The following is a 21,414-nucleotide window of genomic DNA, read 5'->3' on the forward strand; positions in this document are numbered from 1 at the left end:
CACATTTATAAATATGTACTGAATTCAAAAAGAATGTTGTACAGACTTACATAAAACTTTTAACTGTAAAATAACTAGAAATTAAGTTTGCTTTGTTAATAGCAAGATTTTGTTTGACACAGGCAATTAAATGTAAACTGGCTTATATTGAACCATGTAAAAGGACAATGCAGTGGTCCAAAAAAGCTAAAGAAAAATTTGAAGAAAAGACTCAAGATAAATTTATGACATGCTCAGTTATTAGTAAGCTATTTTCATTTTTTATTTGTCATATAGTTATATAAAATTCTAAGAATGACGTGATATAGCATTTGTCTTAGGGTAAATTCAGTGTGCCATCATTAGTAATAGTGAGAACATTTATTGACAGTTATGGAATTATATCTTCTGCAGGCACTGGAGTCTAAAGTCAGCACATGAAGTAAAAATTACCATTAAAGATCAAGTCACCCTTGACATGAGCCCTTAAAAGCACTAAAATCAGGAATTAAATCATTTCCTTTTGTTTACAGTTTTGCTAGGGCCCTGTCACAGTTCTTGGTACAGTGTATGGTAAATATACCTCACAGGGACAAACCACCAAGAACTGATTACTGTGTTTCTTGATTCTTCTTTGTTTCTCAATTATTTGTTATATCAGTGTCAGCCACTCACTAGTCATACCACATTAATTTTTTTAGTATTGAGAGAAGGAGAGGCAGAGAGAGAGGTCTTCATCCACTGGTTCATTCCCCAATTGGCCGTAATGGCTGGAGCTGCGCTGATCTGAAGGCAGGAGCCAGAAGCTTCTTCCGGGTCTCCCACATGGGTGCAGGGGCCCAAGGACTTCGGCCATCTTCCATTACTTTCCCAGGCTATAGCAGAGAGCTGAACCAGAAGAGGAGCAGCCAGGACTCAAACCAGCACTCATATGGGATGCCAGCACTGCAGGCAGTGGCTTTACTTCCTACACCACAGCACCGGCCCCATACCACAGTAATTAACTTAGATAAATTTGATTTAAGGAGTACCAAAGGACCATGCCCAACCAAACTTCTCTGCATTCACCTGCCTCCAGTGGTAAAATTGGGAGGTCAAGACCCTTAGAGTAAAGTGAACTACCACAGGAGCCACCCATTGATGGCTATTGTTACCTTATAAAGCAAGGAACATTTAAATTTAATTATGAGAGAAAAGAAAATGGAAACTACAGAATCAAGAGAAAGTTGACCCTAATGGAAATATGAAACCAAAGAACTGAAAGGAAACATAAGAGATGGAAGTAGGGAAATCAAATTTTGTTGAGATTTGCCTAGCTTTTTATTTTGAGATAATTTACTGGTCATTCAAAAGTCACTAGGAATCATTTTTCAACTCTTAAAAAAGGGTTTCTAAGAAATGCTCTTACAGCTTCATTATATAAGCTGTTATACTAGTAATGGTTATGTTATTTAGAATCATGACTCTAACTAGAGGCTGCCAGCTCCTACTGTGCAAAAGGTTTAGGCAAATACCTCTATTATATACTCAGTTAATTATTGAGCAGGCTCCCTGCCCTGTCTACGATAAATAAAATATGCACAAGAGATAAAAAGTTCACCTCCTTGGGGCAAGCATTGTGGTGCAGCAAGTTGAACCACTTCTTGGTACACAGGTATTCCATATCAGAGTGCCAAGAATCAAGTTCACAACCAATTTGTTTTCTATAAGAATTAAGAGTTAGATTATTTATCCTAAAAATGAAACAGGAAAAAATTCTAGTTAATTGAAGGTTATAGATTGAGTTTTTAACTATTTTTAAATTTGAGGCATTCTTATAAAAGCTGTAAACTTTCACAAATCACTGGCCTAAGTTAATTTTCATTCACTTTTGTCCTCTTGGAACTTGGCTGAAGCCAACTAAACAGTTTAAAGGGGATGGTGTTGCTGGCGCCACGGCTAAATAGGCTAATCCTCCGCCTGCGGCTCCAGCACCCCAGGTTCTAGTCCCGGTTGCTCTTCTTCCAGTCCAGCTCTCTGCTGTGGCCCAGGAGTGCAGTGGAGGATGGCCCAAGTGCTTGGGCCCTGCACCCGCATGGGAGACCAGGAGAAGCACCTGGCTCCTGGCTTCGGATTAGCGCGGTGCACTGGCCGCAGCAGCCATTGGGGGGTGAACCAACAGAAAAAAGGAAGACCTTTCTCTCTCTGTCCACTCTTCCTGTCAAAAATAAAAATAAAAAAATAAAGGGGATGGTGTTGTATACAGTGGGTTAAGCTGTTGCCTGCGATACAGACATCCCATATGGGCACTGGTTTGAGTTCCAGTTGCTCCACTTCTGATCCAGCTCCCTGCAAATGTGCCTGGTAAAGCAGCAGAAGACCCACGTCCAAAGGCCCCTGCACCCATGTAGGAAACCTGGAAGAAGCTCCAGGCTCCTGGCTCCAGCCTGGCACAGCCCTGGCCATTGTGGCCATTTGGGGAGTGAACTAGTGAATGGAATATTTTCCCTTCCTCCCTCTCTCTCTGTAACTCTGCCTTTCAAATAAATAAAAAATCTTTAAAAAATATTTGAATACAACAGAATACTTCTTCAATGAGTATGTTAATTTATATTTTTCTCAGTCTAAAATCTGTAATCTTTTGGTTAATTATAGAACAAATAGCACACAAAAATGTAAAATAAAATATTTATTAATTTGCATATGCCACAGTAAATAATGACAGTTCATTTAGGCCTACAAGATGTTATTTTAAGCCCCTAGAGAGACTATGACTTTATTCAGCAAGAAAATTCAGGTAGGCAAAATGAAAGAAATTAACTTTCCAATTTTTAAAAATTGCCTAATTTAGTATATTTTGCAGCATATTTCTTTCCCCAAACTAGTCTTAATGATTTTACAGAAATTCTGGAAGATAATGTGCTACTAGTCGAGCTGTTTGATTCTATTGGTGTTCCAGGAATGAATCCCACTAGTATTAATGACCAGCTAGTCAAAGAAGGCCTAGCATCTTATGAAGTAAGGTAAGTTCTCATATAAACTTTCATTTTTACTTCTTATGCAACATTTTAATCTGACATTAAATGCTCCTTTGGATTCTGTAGACTTGGGAATTTCCTTACTCCTTGATCAGAAAGAATAGAGGGAAAATAATTGGAATCATTGGTCTAATGGGGAGTAGAATATCTTTAATATCCTTCCCTAAGGAACCCTGAAACCAAGAGAAAGGCCCCTAGAAATCAAGAGTACTTCTAAGAAAACAAGACTTGCATCCTACTTCTTGGTGGAACATCTGCTTAGCCAGCCCCAGGTGTCTAGTTGAGAAGAGAATTGGGGAGAGAAAAAGCAGGATAGACAACAAACACAGTGATAGAATAGCTCATATTCCTTTCTGAAGAAATACAAGTTTTCCTGATTACAGGTGGGTACTTTGAAAGATATCCAGGCTTAAGCCATTGTGCTAATACCCACTGAGGATGAGCCAGTAGTTGAGGTGACCCCAGACACAAATGGGCAGAGTCATAGTGAGGATAAGAGTTAGAGGGCAAGACAAATTCTTCCACAGTAGGGACTGTGCGGTGGCTCCTGTAGGATCTAATGAAGAACTCGCAGATACAGCCCTAAGTAAGCCAGTATTTGCATAGCACCTACATGTGGGACTACCAGCAAAAGTCAGAGAAAACGTGATGTCCAGCAGAGGCCTTAATGATCTATGCCCATGCTTGTCCTACCTACCCTAACACTGGAGCAGCTAGAAGCAAAAGAGGGAGGGCCATTCTCAAGTGAGGAAAGGACTGATTTGAGAGTAACATTTAAGCTCTATTGAACTGAGGTTTTTCTTTTTGAAGACAGGGTTGTTGAGACACAAGTTATGTGGAGTAAAAAATTCATCCCTCTAAGACAAAAACTTTACTGAATTTTGACAAAGTCATATAACTATCCTCACCATCTATATATAGACTGTTTCCTTTACACCAAAAAGTTCTCTAACCCCTAGCAGTCATCAGTCTAATTTTTGTCTGTATAATTTTGACTTTCTCACAACTTTATGTGAACAGAATAATACCTCTTGTGCCTGGCCTCTTTTAGCATAATGCTTTTGAGATTCATCCATGTTGTTGCACTTATCAATAATTTGTTTCTTTTTATTGATAACTAGCATTTCATTGTATGGATGTACCACAATTTTTTAAATGAACTTCTGAGTGAACTTTTGATGAGCTTTGAGTTCATCACAGTTTTGAGTGTTTTTCTGAATAAAGCTGCTGTAAATATTTATATGCAGATCTTTGGATAGACTTTATATATTTATTTTTCATGAGTAAATGCCTAACAGTGAGATTGCTGTATCATAAGGTAAGAACAACTTTAACTTTATTTTAAAAACAGTAAAATGGTGAATTTTATGTTGGCTCAAATACAATTAAATATCAGAAAATTGTTACATGCTAAAAGTCAGTAGTATGTTTTGAAACCTGGAAACCATTTACTGAGTTAGGTTTTTATGAAAGCTCTATTAGGACTGATTTTAATGTCATAGATTATCTAAATCATGAAGTTATTAAATATTACTGATAACTTCCTACTGAAAAGTAGTGGAGAATTTTTCCTAAATACTTTCTAAGAACATACTCCTGAAACAACCAGTGAATCAAAGAAATAAAAAGGGAAATTTAAAAAATCTTGAGACAAATAGAAAACTCAACATACCAAAACTTACTAGATGTAGCAAAACAGTTCTAAGAGGGACATTTATAGCAATAAATGCCTACATTGTAAATAAAGAAGAAAGATCTCATACAACCTAACTCTGTACCTCAAGGACCTAGAAAGACAAGAACAAACTAGACCCAAGTCAGCAGAAGGAAGGAAATATTAAAAATCAGAGCAGAGGGGCCGGCCTGCTGCCCCAGCATCCCATGTGGGTGCTGGTCCAAGTCCTGGCTGCTCCACTTCTGATCCAGCTTTCTGCTGTGGCCTGGGCAAACAGTGGAGGATGGTCCAGGTCCTTGGGCCCCTGCACTCTTGTAGGAGACCCAGGGAAGGCTCCTGGCTTTGGATCAGCTCGCCTCTTGCTTCCCCCCTTCCCCTCCCTCCCCCTCTCTTTCCCCTCCCTCCTCCTCTCTCTCCCCTCCCTCTCCCCCTCTCCCTCCTCCCCCTCTCTCTCTTCCCCCTCTCTCTCTTCCCCATTCCCCTCCCCATCCCTCCCTGCTGCCCTTCCCCTCCCCCCTCTCTCCTCCCTATTCCCCTCCCCATCCCTCCCTGCTGCCCCTCCCCTTCCCCCTCTACCTCCCCCCTTCCCCCTCTCCCCCTCTCCCTCCCTCCCTTCTCCCTCTCCCTCCCTCTCCCCTTCCACCTCTACCTCCCTCTCCCTCTCCTTCCCTCCCCTCCTCTTCCCCTCATACTCCCCTTTCCTCCCCCCTTGCTTCCCCCCTCCTTCCCCCCTCGCTTCCCCCCTCCCTCCCTCTCTCTCCCCCTTTCACTCTCTCCCTCTCACTGGCTCTACCTCGCTCTGACTCTTTCAAATAAGTAAAATAAATCTTAAAAAAAAAAGGCAGAATTAGAGACTAGAAAAGAACAAAAAACTAAGTTTATTTTTTTAAAAAGGATAAATGGAATTGTCAAATCTTCAGCCAAACTAAGAATTAGAGATCAAAATAATAAAAAGAATTACAAACTGATTTCACAGAAAAATAAAGAATTGGGGCCAGTGTTGTGGTATAGAGGGTTAAGCTGCCACCTGCAATGCCAGCCTCCCATTTGGGTGCAGGTTCATGTCCCGGCCGCTCCACTTCCAATCCAGTTCCCTGCTAGTAGCCTGTTGGGCCCATGTCACCCATGTAGAAGACCTGGATGAAGCTCCTGGCTTTGGCCTGGCCCAGCCCAGGCCACTGCAGCCATCTCGGGAATGAACTAGCAGATGAAAGATCTGTTTCTCCTGTCTCTCACTTTCAAATAATAAAGAAATCTCTTTTTTAAAGATTTATTTATTTGAAAGGCAGAGTTAGAGGCAGAAGCAGAGAGAGAGGTCTTCCATCCTCTGGTTCACTCCCCAAATGGCTGCAATGACCACAGCTGGGCGGGTCTGAAGCCATGAGTTTCTTCTGGATCTCCCACACAAGTGCAAAGGCCCAAGGACTTGCTCAATCCTCTACTGCTTTATCAGGCCATAACAGAGAACTAGATCAGAAGTGGAGCAGCTGGGACTCGAATCAGTGACCGTATGGGATGCCAGCACTGCAGGCAGCAGCTTTACCCACTACACCACAGTGCTGGCCCCATAAATAAATCTTTTTAAAAACAGAAAAGTAAAGAGACTACTATGGGGGCCAGCACTGTGACACAGTAGGTTAATCCTCCGCCTGCAGCACCAGTATCTCTTATGAGCACCGGTTCTAGTCCCAGCTGCTCCTCTTCCAATCCAGCTCTTTGAAAGCAGTAGAAGATGGCCAAAGTGCTTGGGCCCCTGCACCCATGTGGGAGGCTCCTGGCTTCAGATTGGCACTGCTCCAGCCCTTGAAGCCATTTGGGGAGTGAACCAGCAGAAGGAAGATATTTCTCTCTGTCTCTGCCTCTCAATGTCTGTAACTCCGCCTCTCAAATAAATAAAATTAAAAAAAAAAAAAAAACTATGAGTGGTTGCATGCCAACCAAATGGATAACTTACAAGAAATGAGTAAATTCTTAGAAACATACAGCCTACCAGTACTGAATCCTGAAGAAATAGAAAATCTCAACAGATCATTAATGGGGAGACTGAATCAGTAACAGTCTCCCATCAAAGACAGTGCTAAGACCAAATATTTAAACAATGTTAAACTTTTTCAAATCGTGCTTCCTCTATGGGGGTCGATTTGGTCTTGGTTGCTCCACTTCCAATCCAGCTCCCTGCAAATGCGCCTGGGAAAGCAGCAGCAGATGCCCAAGTCCTTGGGCTCCTGTACCCATGTGGGAGACCCTGATGACGCTCCTGGCTTCAGCTTGGTCCTCTCCCTCCCTCCCTATCTCTTTCAAATAAAAATCTTTAAAATGTAATAAAAGGGAAAAGTTCCAAATTTATTTTATGAGACCAGCATTTCCCTGATGCCAGAGCCAAAAAGGACACTACAGAAAAGAGATTACAGGCTGATACTCCTGATGAACCTAGTGTGCTTGTTTACCTATCAGCATAATAGCCAGACGTGAAAATCCCATAGCATATAAATCAGTGGCAAAAGACCTTTCCTCTAAAATCAGGGACAAAGCAAGAATGTCTACTTCCACCACCGCTTTTCAACATAGTACTGGAAGTCCTTGTCAGCACAAGTAGATAAGTAAAAGAAAAGCATCCAACTTGGAAAGGAATAAGGAAGATTTTGTGTTCGCAGATGATATGATCTCATACATAGAAAACTAAAAGGATTCCAAAAGCTATTAGAATTGGTAAATGAATTCAAAAAGGCAGATACAAAGTCAGTGCACAAAAATCAGTTGTGTTTCTGCACACTAACAGTGAACAGTACAAAAAAGTTAATTCCATTTATAGTAGCATATAGAGGAATAAAATACCTTAAGAATTGGGGCTGGCATTGTAGCAAAGTGAGTAAAGCTGCCATCATCCCACATGAGCACTGGTTCGAGTTCCATCTGCTCCACTTCTGATCCAGCTCCTTGTTCTTGGCCTGGGAAAGCTGTGGAAGATGGCCCAAGCACCACTGGGCCTCTGCACCTATGTGGGAGACCCACAAGAAGCTCCTGGCTTTGGATCAGTCCAGCTCTGGCTGTTTGAGCCACATGGGGAGTGAACCAGCAGATGAAAGACCTCTCTGTCCCTCTCTCTTTCTGTAACGCCACCTCTCAAATTAAAAAAAAATCCCCTGGTATGTTTCTAACTCCACTGTTTGAGGCAAGTCAGCTTGAGCATGTCCCGAATTGCACATCTCTTCCCTCTCTTATTCCCACTCTTATATTTAACAGCGAACACTTTTCAGTTAAGTTTCAGCACTTAAGAAGAATTGTGTATTGATTACAGTATTCAACCAAAAGTATTAAGTAGAACAAGCTGACTTGCCTCAAATGGTGGAGTTAGAAACATACCAGGGGATTCGAATTCCATCCCATCGAGGTGGCATGTACCAATGCCATCTCACTAGTCCCAGTGATCAATTTCTGTTCACAATTGATCATAATGATAGGACTAAGAACCAAAGGGATCACATAAACAAGAATAGTGTCTGCAAATACTAGCTGATAGAATCAAAAAGGGAGAGAATGATCCAACATGGGAAGTGAGATACACAGCAAGCCCATAGAATGGCAGATGTCCTAACAGCACTCTGGCCTCATAATCAGCCCTTAAGGCATGCGGATCCGGCTGAAATGCCCATGAGAGTGTTTCAGGCATGGAAAGCCAAGTCACTCTGGGGGGGGAAAAAAAACCTAAATGAAAGATCTCCACGACTGAGATCCCAGTGGAAAGAATGGGTCATCAAAGAAGGAGGTACCTTTCTCTGAAGGGAGGAGAGAACTTCCACTTTGACCATGGCCTTGTCTAAATATGATCAGAGTCAGTGAACTCAGGGGGCTTCCATAGCCTTGGCAGCTCATGACAAGAGCCTAGGGTGATTACTGATGCCATAAACAAGAGTGTCAATTTGTTAAGTCAACAACAGGAGTCACTGTGCACTTACTCCTCATGTAGGATCTTTGTCCTTAGTGTGCTGTACATTGTGATTTAATGCTATAACTAGTACTCAAACAGTATTTTTCACTTTGTTTCTGTGTGGGAGCAAACTGTTGAAATCTTTACTTAATGTATGCTAAACTGATCTTCTGTATATAAAGAGAATCGAAAATGAATCTTGATGTGAATGGAAGGGGAGAGGGAGTGGATAAGGGGAGGGTTGCGGGTTGGAGGGACATTATGGGGGGGAAGCCATTGTAATCCATAAGCTGTACTTTGGAAATTTATATTCATTAAATAAAAGTTTAAAAAAAAACTGATTAGAGTTAAAGTAATCAAGAGTGTGGGGCAGACATTTGGTGAGGCAGTTAAGATGCCTTTTTGAGATGCTGGGACTCTCATATTCCCTATCAGAGCACCTCTGTTCAACTCTTCACTTTAGAGTCCAGCTTCTTGCTAATGCATACCTGAGAAGCAGCAGCTGTTGGCTCAACTGTTTGGATCCCTGCCATCCACACGGGAGACCCAAATTGAGTTCCAGCTCCCAGCTTTAGCCTGACCTAGCTAGAATATTGGCAGCATTTGGGGAATGAACCAGCAGGTGGCAGGCATCTGTCTTTTCCTTCTCTCTCCTTTCTCTACCCTTTCTTCCTTTTCCCTTTCCCTTTCCCTTTCCCTCCCACGTGGTCAGCTATAGTCCAAAAATATTAAGTGGAAAATCCCAGAAACAATTCAAATAAATTTTATTATAGTATAATTGTTCTAATATAAATTACTATAATTGTTCTAATTATAAATATTTATAACTATTAGTTATTAATCTCTTACTCTGTTTAACATACAAATTAAACTTTTTCGGGCCAGCGCTGCGGCTCACTAGGCTAATCCTCCGCCTTCTGGCGCCGGCACCCCAGGTTCTAGTCCCGGTCGGGGCACTGGATTCTGTCCCGGTTGCCCCTCTTCCAGGCCACCTCTCTGCTGTGGCCAGGGAGTGCAGTGGAGGATGGCCCAAGTGCTTGGGCCCTGCACCCCATGGGAGACCAGGAGAAGTACCTGGCTCCTGCCATCGGATCAGCACAGTGCGCCAGCCGCAGCGCGCCAGCCATGGCGGCCATTGGAGGGTGAACGCCAAAAAAGGAAGACCTTTCTCTCTCTTTCTCTCATTGTCCACTCTGCCTGTCAAATAAATAATTTTAAAAAAAATTACTTTTTCATAGGTATGTATGTATATACAGGAAAAAAGGTTTAGTGCTATCCACAGTTGCAGGCATCTAGGGGGCTTGGCACATATGTCCCCCATATGAGGGAGGATTATAAACTCCAAGAGGGGATGGGTGTTGTGCTACAGCATGTTAAACCACCACTTGGGATGTCTGCATCCCACATCAGAGTGCATGTGGTCAAGTCCTGTCTCCTCTTCCCAACCAGCTTCCTGCTAATTCACATTCTGGGAAGGCAAGAGATGACTCAAGTACATGGGTCCCTGCCACCTATATGGGAGAGCTAGATGTGAGTTCCTGGCTTTGATTACAGCCTGACCCAGTTCCAGCTATTGTGGGCATCTGGGAAGTGAACCAGCACATGGAAGATCTCATTCTTGCTCTCTCTACACATCAAATAACTGAAAGTTTAAAAAGATAAATACCAGTTTAAAACTCCCTAAGACACATAGCCTGTGGTTCCCCCCCCCCCCGACATGTCTGGGGTATCTAGTATTATGCTTGTCTCGTAGTGCATACCCAGTGAATACTAGACTGAATGAGCTGAATGGAGGAAATAAACACATGAATCTGAAATTCAGAAGAGGATCCAATTAGGTAGTGCGGGTAGGGTTAGCATTTAAATGACAAGTGAGAAGATGAGAATGAATGAAATCAGGGCTGGCACTGTGGCATAGTGGGTAGAGCTGCCATTTGCAGTGCCTGCCTCCCATATGGGTGCTGGTTTGAGTGCAGGCTGCTCCACTTCCAATCCAGCTCTCTGCTATGGCCTGGGATAGCAGAAGATGGCCCAAGACCTTGAGCCTCTGAACCCGCATGGGAGACCAAGAAGAAGCTCCAGGCTCCTGGCTTCAGATCAGCCCCGCTCCAGCCATCACAGCCATTTAAGGAGTGAACCAGTGGAAGGAAGACCTGTCTCTCCCTCTCTCTGTGTAACTCTGCCTCTGTAAATCAATATTTTAAAAAAATGAATGAAATCATAAGTTTCATTCATATCAGTCTCTTGATGAAGATAACAGTGTTAAATATTCATCACAGGGAAGAAAGAAGTCTAAAAGGTGGTGGATCGAGAACCAAAGAAAGAACATTTGAAGAAGGAAAGAGTAACTAGTATGGAGAGTTCAAGGCAGGACTGAAAACTGTTGATTGGGTTTAAAAAAATTAGTCACCATGGTTAAATCACAGTTTCTTGTGAAGTTAAGCTTCTCCTTTATGTAAAAACTAATTATAGTTCACTTCATCAAATTTATGAATATTAAATATAATATTTAAATATAATTAATATATAATTATATAATTAATATTAAATATAATTTAATACATTTTAATATAATTGTGGGTTTTTTTTGACAGGCTGAGTGAACAGTGAGAGAGAGAGTCAGAGAGAAAGGTCTTCCTTTGCCGTTGGTTCACCCTCCAATGGCCGCCGCGGCCGGCGCACTGCGGCTGGCGCACCGCGCCGATCTGATGGCAGGAGCCAGGTACTTCTCCTGGTCTCCCATGGGGTACAGGGCCCAAGCACTTGGGCCGTCCTCCACTGTACTCCCGGGCCACAGCAGAGAGCTGGACTGGAAGAGGGGCAACCGGGACAGAATCCGGCGTCCCGACTGGGACTAGAACCCGGTGTGCCGGCGCCGCAAGGCGGAGGATTAGCCTAGTGAGCCGTGGCACCGGCCAATATAATTGTTTTCTACTTGTATTCTCATTGGTGAAGAGATTGATCTTTTTTAGAAAGCAGCTACCCCTCCTAATGAGTGTTTGCTGTTGGAGATGCAGATATGGACAAAAAGTGCCTATCTGCTGGTCATTCACCAAACACTCACAATGGTGGGGCCTGCACCAGCCAAAGCCAGGAGCTCATCCAGGTCTCCCACAGGGGTGGCAGGAATGCAATTAGATGAGCCATCAATACTACTTCTCATTAGCAGGAAACTGGAATAGAGAAGAACCCGGAGGTGGCAGGGCGCTGTGGCGTAGCAGGTAAAGCCACAGCCTGCAGTGCCGGCATCCCATATGTTGCCGGTTTGAGACCTGGCTGCTCCATTTCCAATACAGCTCTCTGCTATGGCCTGGGAAAGCAGTGGAAGATGGTCCAAGTCCTTGGGCCCCTGCACCCAAGCAGGAGACCCAAATGAAGCTCCTGGCTTCGGATTGGCGCAGCTCTGGCCATTGTGGCCATCTGGGGAATGAACCAGAGGATGGAAACCAACCTCCCTCCTTCTCTCCCTCCCTCCCCCTCCCACCCCTCTGCCTCTCCTCTCTGTAAATGTGACTTTCAAGTAAAATAATCTTTTAAAAAAAAATGAAGACTGGGACTCAAACCCAAGCACTCCAATACGGAATGTAGGTGTCCCAAGGGGCATTTTAACAGCTACACCGAATGCCTGCCCTGATGGATTCTTCTTAGCCAAAGAGAAATATTCAAGTTGTCGAACTTTGAATTATTCTTTCCCTATTTGACTACAAATAGCAATGGGAAGAACTGAAGTTCTGAGCAAATTTGGTACTTTGAACCATGTTTTTCAAACAAGATTTGGTTTTTATGTTTTTCTTTGTGTTTACTTCAGTATTAAGAACGTCTGTAAAAAGTAACTCCAATTACATTTAGTAATTGATAGAATTGTCAATACTGGGAAGCAGTGAGTGATAACTAAAACCTGTTCATCCGTAAATGTAACCAAATCCAAACATACATAAAATAATTTGCAAACTTTTCTAAATTTTGTTATTTTTCAGATATACCCTCAAAGATGATTCTGAAAAGCATACTGAAGTGTGGGATCCTTCTCTAGAAGAAATTATTTCCAATGAAGTAAATGACTTACGTCCTGTGTCTGCAAAATCTCTACCAAATGAGAATTTCCAGTCACTTTATAATAAGGAACTGCCCGTGCATATCTGTAATGTAGTATCTCCTGAGAAGATTTATGTTCAGTGGTTGTTAACAGAAAACTTAATTAATAGGTATTACATATAAAGAGAACAGTATATAAGATTTTATTTCAGTGATCTAGAAGTCATAAATATAGAACTTTTAAAGTAATAAAATTGTGCTAACTAAATATTCTGTGGTTAAAATATAAAAATAGTATTGCTCTTAGTTACTTCTACTACATTAAAAGGTATTCCATGAATACTGAGTACCTACTGTGTGATAGCCATATTCTAGGGGTTGTAGCTCACAGTAGTGAAAACAGACAAGTTTCTGCTGTCATGGAACTTAACATCTAGTAGAGAGACAATGAATGAAACTTCTAGCATAGCAGATGATTGGAAGTTTAATACAAAAAATAAAGCATTTGGGGGAAAATGTAATTTTAGGGGATCAAGGAAGACCTCAGAGACACATTTAAAATGGGTTCTGGAGGAAGATGGAGTAAGTCCCCAGGGTTTTTGACAGAAGCTCAGCGAAGGCAGAGGGAGGTGCTAGTTCAAAGACCTGAGGCAGGAATGTGGGCTGGAGTACAACTGGGGTAGGGGTGGGGAGCAGTGGAAAACCTATGATCTATGATCTGAGAATTAGAAAAGATTATACAATACAGCAGTAAAAAATAAAGTCCGGTCATTTGGACAAAACTAGAAAACATCATACTTAGTGAAATAGGCCAGTCTCAAAGGGACAGACTCTTATATGTTCTCTCTGATATCCTATAACTAATAGAGCACCCAAAAGTTAGCATGTAGAAATGAAATTGACACTATGAGAAGCAACAGGTTTGAGCCCTTCTCTTTACTGTTGAGGATCAGCTTTTTTTTTTTTTTTTTTTTTTTTTTTGACAGAGTGGACAGTGAGAGAGATAGAAAGGTCTTCCTTTGCCGTTGGTTCACCCTCCAATGGCCACCATGGCTGGCACGCTGCGGCCGGTGCACTGCGCTGATCCGATGGCAGGAGCCAGGTACTTCTCCTGGTCTCCCATGGGGTGCAGGGCCCAAGCACTTGGGCCGTCCTCCACTGCACTCCCAGGCCACAGCAGAGAGCTGGCCTGGAAGAGGGGCAACCGGGACAGAATCCAGTGCCCCGACTGGGACTAGAACCCAGTGTGCTGGCTCCACAAGGCAGAGGATTAGCCTAGTGAGCCGCGGCGCTGGCGAGGATCAGCTTTTTATTCTGTATTTTTGGTTATCTTTTCCTTTATAATGTTTTCCTTTTTCTCTTGCATACCAGTTTTTGAACTCTATACTTAACATAGACTTAACATGAACTTAAACATATATATATATATGTTTAAGTTTATTGAAAATAGATCTAGTAAAGACAGTAAGGGAAGAAGTGGGGTGGGAGTGTAGGTGGGAGGATGGGCACAGTGGGAATAACTATTTACATAATGTTGTATTTATGAGATACATACAAATTAAACATTTTTTAAATTTAGAAAATGAAACTTTGTTTTATCTGTATATAGTTTAGAAGAAAAGATGATAGCTGCTTATGAACACTCAAAATGGAAACCTATTAAATGGGAAAATGATATGCACTGTGCTGTTAAGGTCCCAGATAAAAATCAGTGGCGAAGAGGTCAGATCATTAAAATGGTCACAGACACATTGGTAGAGGTAAGAACCATGAAAGTGAATGCATTTTGCATGGTTTTTCAGTTTGTAAATATATTTTCAAATCATGTATTTCCCTAGACTTAAAGCTATTGTTTTCCTAGGTCTTGCTGTATGACGTGGGTGTGGAAATAGTAGTGAATATTAACTGTTTGAGAGAACTTGAAGAAAGTCTAAAGACAATGGGAAGATTGTCTTTGGAATGCTCTCTTGTTGACATAAGGTAGTTTTTAACTGAGTAAATTTTTTTCATTTTTGAATATTTAAAATACTTGGGTAAATTCTTATCAGTTTTAATTTGTGTTCTGAAGTTTTCGTAAAATCTAATTTGAGGTTTTAAGAAGAGGTTAACAGAACTATTTTGAGCACATAAATTTAGTGGCATTTAAGAAAATAATAGAGGAGTGTGAAAGTTACCTAGATAGAATTGAAACTGTTGAGTATAAAAATTTATCTTCAGGGACAACATAACTTTAGAATTTCATGAAAACCTAAAATTATGTGAATTAGCAAAAAGTGAATTATATAAGTATCCTGGAAAAGTAGAATCAGAGCAGATCCAGAATTGGAACCAATTCATTCTGACATGGGATGCAAACATCCCAAGCATCATCTTAACTGCTGCACCAAACACGAGCCCCAAGTTGTAGATTTTATTCATATCCAGCTAAACTAACCTCTAGGCATAAAAGCTGCTTACTGATAGGACCACTGAAGGACTCCAGGAGTGTGGTGCCCAGGAAACTCCCTGAGAAGTCTGTAAGAGAACAAGCTTCAGATAACCAAAAAGATATGAGACATTTTGACAAAAGGACTATGGTTAACATTGTATATTTTACCTATAATATTAAATGATGATTATTAGAGAAATGGTATAGTATACAAAGTAGATACAGCAAAATTTTTAAAACAGTAGTGGAAAGAGGAGAAACAGGAGTTTATATTAAAAGTTGAGTAAGCTTACTGTTTGTCTTACATTAACTAGGAGTAAGGGTAATTCCAGTAAGATATTGGGAGAAAGAAAAGAGGTTACTAACAAGTGATTTAACTTTGGAACTATGTTAATATTTTATATGAAAAATAAGCAAAAACGATAGTAAAAATGAAATTAACTGTACAGTAATAGCATACACTCAGAAACTTCTTCTAGTGACTTTAAAACATTAATATGACTATTCATCCTCACCGGACTATATTCCAAGAATGAAAAAATACCTGTCCCCTTTAGAAATAAAAACCATTAGCTGTTTTCTTTCATCTCAATATTGTTGTGTTGATATTGTATTCTGAAGCTGTTACTCGTGTATTGTGGGATAAATTAAAATAGTTATTATGTATATACATTTCAGTAAGAACTGATATTGTTGATTAAATTATAAAGATTGGAGGGAAATTAGGCTTGTCCTGATTTGTTTTAAGATTTATTTATTTATTTACTTGCAAGGCAGAGTTATAGACAGAGGGAGCGACAGAGAGAGAGGTCTCCATCTGCTGATTCACTCCCGAAATGGCCGCAACGGCCAGAGCTGGATCTCCTGAGAGAACTCCAAATATACTACACAATAAACCTAAATTTTTTTAAAGATTTATTTATTTATTTGAAAGAGTTACACAGATAGAAGAGGCAGAAAGAGATAGGTCTTCCATCTGCTTGTTCACTCCCCAACTGGCCACAACAGCTGGAGCTGTGCCGATCCGAAGGCAGGAGCCAAAAGCTTCTTCCAGGTCTACCACGTGGGTGCAGGGGCCCAAGGACTTGGACCATCTTCTGCTTTCCCAGGCTATAATAGAGAGCTGGATTGGAAGTGGAGCAGCCAGGACTCAAACCGGCACCCATATGAAATGCTGGTACTGCAGACAGTGGCTTTACTCACTATGCCACAATCCTGGCCCCCCTTTTTTTTTAATACGTCTAAAATTTATTGTCTACTAGGTCATTCTATGGCATACATTCCATGTATTCATTTAGTTCTCACAACACCACTGATATAGGAAGTATTATCATCCCAATAATAGAAATAAAGAAATTGTCACCGAGAAATTGTTTGCCTGAAGTACATATAAATGAAACATTGGTTTGATTTGTTCGCTTTGAAACCTAACTTTTAAAATGAATTTAGAATAGTATGCCCTCTTCTTAGCGACCACTTTTGATTGTGTACAGTTCACCTGTTTATTGCTCTTAAAGAGTTCGTCAGTAATAGTCTCCGTTAGCCCACCCATTGGCACAGAACATGACTCCAGTCTTCCATGCACATCTCTCTTCTCTGTAATCTTGAATAGACTGTGGAATCATATTTGTAAAATCAGTGCTGTGAAATGGGAATCTTAGGCCCACATATTGTATAAATCCTATCATTTTTCATTGCCAACTTGAATAGATCAATCAGGTGGCAGGCATTTGGTGCAGCAGTTTAGACACTGCTTGGAATTGCCTGCATTCCATATCAATGTTGGGTTCAAGTCTTAGCTCTGCTCCCAATTCCAGCTTCCTGTTCATGCATACACTGGGAGGCAGCAGTAGTTGGGATCCTTACAACCATGTGGGAGACCCAAACTGAGTTCCTAGATCATGTCTTCAGCCTAACCTGGACCCAGCTGTTTGGGTATTTAGGGATTGAACCAGTGGATGGGAGAACTCTCTACCACTTTTCCCCCCTTTCAAATTAAAATTTAAATTAGAAAAATAGTTCATTCTGAATATAGTGATTGAGCAGATTTCTGTAAGTCTCATAAATATACCTAATATTGTATAGAATGTGTTTCTGTATACATTTTGAATTGTATCTTATGGAATGGAATAGAATACTATCTTAAGAGACTAGTAACAATAGCTGAGCCCTGTACTAGTTGCATTATGTAGCCACTATTTCACTTAATCCTCACAACAAATCTTTAACTTCAGATACAGTAGTATTTGCAGATGAGAGAATTGAATCTTCAAGAGGTTAAGTATCTTGTAATACAGGTTAAAACAGCTGACTATTCAGTTAGGATTACAAACAAGGCCTGACACACACACATACTCAGACTTAGCCCTAATGGTAGAGCTAGAAATGTGCCATAGAACACCATTAAGTTGGCATGTACCAATGCCATCTTACTAGTTAAAATGATCAGTTTAAGTTCATAATTGATCATAAAGATAGGATTAAGTATCAAAGGGATCACATAAATAAGACCAGTGACTGCTAATAATAATTGATAGAATTAAAAAAGGAGAGAACGACCCAACATGGGAAGCGGGATACAATCAGACTCATAGAATGGCAAATGCCCTAAATAGCACTCCAGCCTCAGAATCAGCCCTTAAGGCATTTGGATCTGGGTAAAAAGTCCATGAGAGTTTCTCGGGCATGGAAAGCCAAGACACAGTGGCAAAAAAAATGACCTAAATGAAAGATCTCTGTGAATGAAATTCCAGTGGAAAGAACAGGCCATCAGAGAAGGAGATACCTTTCTCTGAAGGGAAAAGAGAGTTTCCACTTTGATTGTGGCCTTGTCTAAATAAGGTCAGAGTTTGTGAACTCAGGAGGCTTCCATAGCCTTGGCAGCTCATGACAAGAGCCTCAGGTGATTACTGATGTCATAAATAAAAGTGTCAATTGTTAAATCAACAACAGTAGTCACTATGCACTTGCTCCCCATGTAGGATCTCTGTCCTTAATGTGTTGTACTATGTGAATTAACGGTATAATTAGTACTCAAACAGTACTTTACACTTTGTGTGTCTGTGTGGATGCAATCTGTTGAAATCTTTACTTAGTATATACTAAGTTGATCTTCCATATATAAAGATAATTGAAAATGAATCAATGTGAATGGGATGGGAGAGGGAGTAGGAGATGGGATGGTTTGCGGGTGGCAGGGTGGTTATGGGGGAAAACCCGCTATAATCCAAAAGTTGTACTTTCAAAATTTATATTTTTAAATGAAAGTTTTCTAAAAAAAAAAAAAAAAAAAAAACCAGAAAACAAGGCCTGAATCGAAAACTGGAACTCTGTTTTACTACTGTTCTAAAATTCTTTTCCGTAGATTTTTATGATTCAGTTGACATAAAATTTATCCCTCTTGCAATTTTTAAGTGTGAGATTAAGAACATTCACACCACCATTCCCAGAACTCTTACTTCTTCAACTGACATTTTGTATCCATAATTTTTTTATGTTGTAAATGTCTTCTGATGTTAAAGAGTTAATGTTCATAAAAGGTGTATCTATAATAAATCATAGACCCTAATCTTGCACTGGTTTTTATTTGTATATCATAGTAAGCATTAAACCATAATTCTAGAAATTACTAGAGTTTCATGGCTCATAAAAACAGTTTGACCTTCATAACGAATACTGTAGTATATTTACCGAATTCTACTTGGTCAAACTACATGCCCCATTGATTTGATTAGTTCATGAATACAAACCATTTATTATGAAAGATTGACCTGATTATTTACTTTGCTCATGGGTCAGCTTATGAAATTCTGGATCTGAAAAGCCTGTTAGCCTTCAGGACCTGCTCATGAACTGTGTAACCTCATCAGTGGTATTCCATCTTTCTTCTTGGGGGCTCAGTTTGATGGCTAAAAACACCTAAAGGATGGGGGCCAGTGTGTTGTACAGCAGGTTAAGCTACCACCTGCAATACCAGCATCCCAAATGGGCAATGGTTTGAGTCCTGGCTATTCCACTTCTGATCTAGCTCCCTGCTAACGTGCCTGGGAAAGCAGCCGAAGATGGCTCAATTGCTTGGGCCCTAGCACCCAGCCCAGCCCCAGCCATTGCGGCCATAGGGGGAGTGAACCAGCCAGCAGATGGAAAAGATTTCTCTCTCTCTCTCTAACTCTGCCTTTCAGATAAATAAATCTTTTTTAAAAAGCCTAAAGTCAGTTTCCACTATGAAAACTAAAAACAATGAATAATAAAGTCAGATACTCTGCTTTTCATTGATCTGTCAAATATTCATTGAGCATTTTTACTATTCATTATTGCCTGCCATCAAAATTAGACACTCATCTAATTTCTAGTCATTTAAAGTTGCATTATTACATCTACTACTTAATTTTGTTGAAACAAGAATAAAAAAATTCTATAAACTGTTGAGACTTATTTTGGGAAGCAATTCAAATCTCATTTCCAAAAAACTTCTAAAAGTAAGCAATGGAATCATGGCAAAAGACTTTTTTTTGCATTAAACACTTTTGGAATACCTTTTATGTGCCAGGTACTGTATTAGGCATAATAATTCCTGTTCTCTTAGAGTTTATAGACTAATTGACATATGAAATGCTGACTAAAAAATACTTAAAATATATATACTTTGAGGTCCTCATTATGGCTTCAAAATAGATACACATAAATAACATAAGTCTATGTTTAAATTGATCTTTCACTATTTATGTGTATATGGAATGTTTCTTGTATGAAACAAATTGTCATATGATCTGTTTCAGACCAACTGGTGGGAGTGACAAGTGGACAGCCACAGCTTGTGACTGTCTTTCATTGTACTTAACTGGAGCTGTAGCAACTATAATCTTACAGGTGGGTAGTAGAGTAAGCATTACAACAGATGTGTACTGATGATCTCATTAATGTTTTCATCAGTTCCACTTTCTGTCTTGTTGAGAAAACAGCTATTTGGATTTTGTTGCAAAATTTTTTCATCTTATTTTCAAATGATTGTCTGAATCAAGTTGTTTTTAAATATGCTTGAATTGATAACTTGCACATTAAAAATATAACGTGGGAAACTGGCATTTGGCCTACCAGTTAAGACTCCCACTTCTCACATAGGAATACTTGGGTTCAATTCCTGACTCTAGATCCTGAATCTGGCTTCCTGATAGTGCAGACCCGAGGAGACAGCAGTGATGGCTCAAATAATTGTATTCCTGCCACCCATGTGGGAAATCTGGATTTTGAGCTGTTAGGTGCATTTGGAAAGTGAAACAGCAGATGGGAGCTCTATACACATGGGTGTGTGCGTGTGTGTGCCTCGAGTGAAAAAATATATATATATACAACTATATATATATAGCCATATATGTATATATATAATATGGATCTTAGCAACATTTCTGAAGCCTTTTGAAATTGTTTCTTAAATACACTGATTTGAAAGGCAGAGAGAGAGAGGTCTGCCATCTGCTGGTTCACTCCCCAAATGCCACATCTGCTGAGCCAGGCACCAGGAACCCAATTGGAGTCTCCCACAGGTCAATCAGTTTCTCTCGCAATTCTCATTCTCTCTCTCTCATTAAAAAAAAAATTTAAAGATTTACTTACTTGCAAGTCAGAGTTAGGCAGAGAGGAGAGGCAGAGAGGCCTTCCATCCACTAGTTCACTCCCCAATTGGTCGCAACGGCCGGAGCTGCGCCGATCTGGAGCCAGGAGCTTCTTCCGGGTCTCCCTTGCGAGTGCAGGGGCCCAAGAACTTGGGCCATCTTCCACTGCTTTCCCAGGCCATAGCAGAGAGCTGGATTGGAAGTGGAGCAGCCAGTCATGAACCGGCACCCAAATGGGATGCCGGCGCTTTAGGCCAGGGCATTAACCTGCTGCACCACAGCACTGGCCCCTCTAATTAAAAAGTTTAAATGATAGATTTAACGGTAGACAATTGTCCTACTGATTAGAACATCTGTGTCCCATATTGGGATGCCTGGGTTCAATACACACCTCTGCTTCTAACTCCAGCCTCCTGTTAGTGCAGACCCTGGGAGGTAGTGGTGATAACTCAATTATTGGGTCCTGGCTTCAGACCCCTCCCTGGCCACTGTGGGCATTTGTGGATGAGCCAGCAGGTGTGAAATCTCCCTTTCTCTCTGCCTCTCAGAAAAATAGATGGAATTTTTGAAGTTTATTTTGGAGCAAAAATTTGTGACGTCCATGCACAGTTTTGTCATAATACACGTTTGCCACAAACTTTTTGATAGTCTCTTATTGATGGTATATCACAAGATTTGTGTGAGTGGATTTAAAAAGAGGCATATATCTTTTTGGGATACTTAAAAACATTGTTTCCTTT

The 21,414-nt window shown here is 40.6% G+C and overlaps 1 protein-coding gene across 3 annotated transcripts in view; it reads left to right on the forward strand.

Annotated features, from left to right (window-relative positions):
* Positions 1-21,414, forward strand: part of RNF17 (ring finger protein 17) — a 116,281-nt gene that overhangs the window by 68,780 nt on the left and 26,087 nt on the right. For all 3 annotated transcript variants that reach the window (XM_051850672.2, XM_008259960.4, XM_051850673.2), the window contains 6 exons: positions 123-243; positions 2,861-2,981; positions 12,577-12,804; positions 14,244-14,394; positions 14,496-14,614; positions 19,841-19,931. In XM_051850672.2, coding sequence (XP_051706632.2) covers positions 123-243; positions 2,861-2,981; positions 12,577-12,804; positions 14,244-14,394; positions 14,496-14,614; positions 19,841-19,931 — 831 coding nt within the window. The remainder of the gene's footprint in view (positions 1-122; positions 244-2,860; positions 2,982-12,576; positions 12,805-14,243; positions 14,395-14,495; positions 14,615-19,840; positions 19,932-21,414) is intronic.

The sequence above is a fragment of the Oryctolagus cuniculus genome, chromosome 9 (assembly GCF_964237555.1).
Source record: "Oryctolagus cuniculus chromosome 9, mOryCun1.1, whole genome shotgun sequence".
Classification (NCBI taxonomy): Eukaryota; Metazoa; Chordata; class Mammalia; order Lagomorpha; family Leporidae; genus Oryctolagus; species Oryctolagus cuniculus.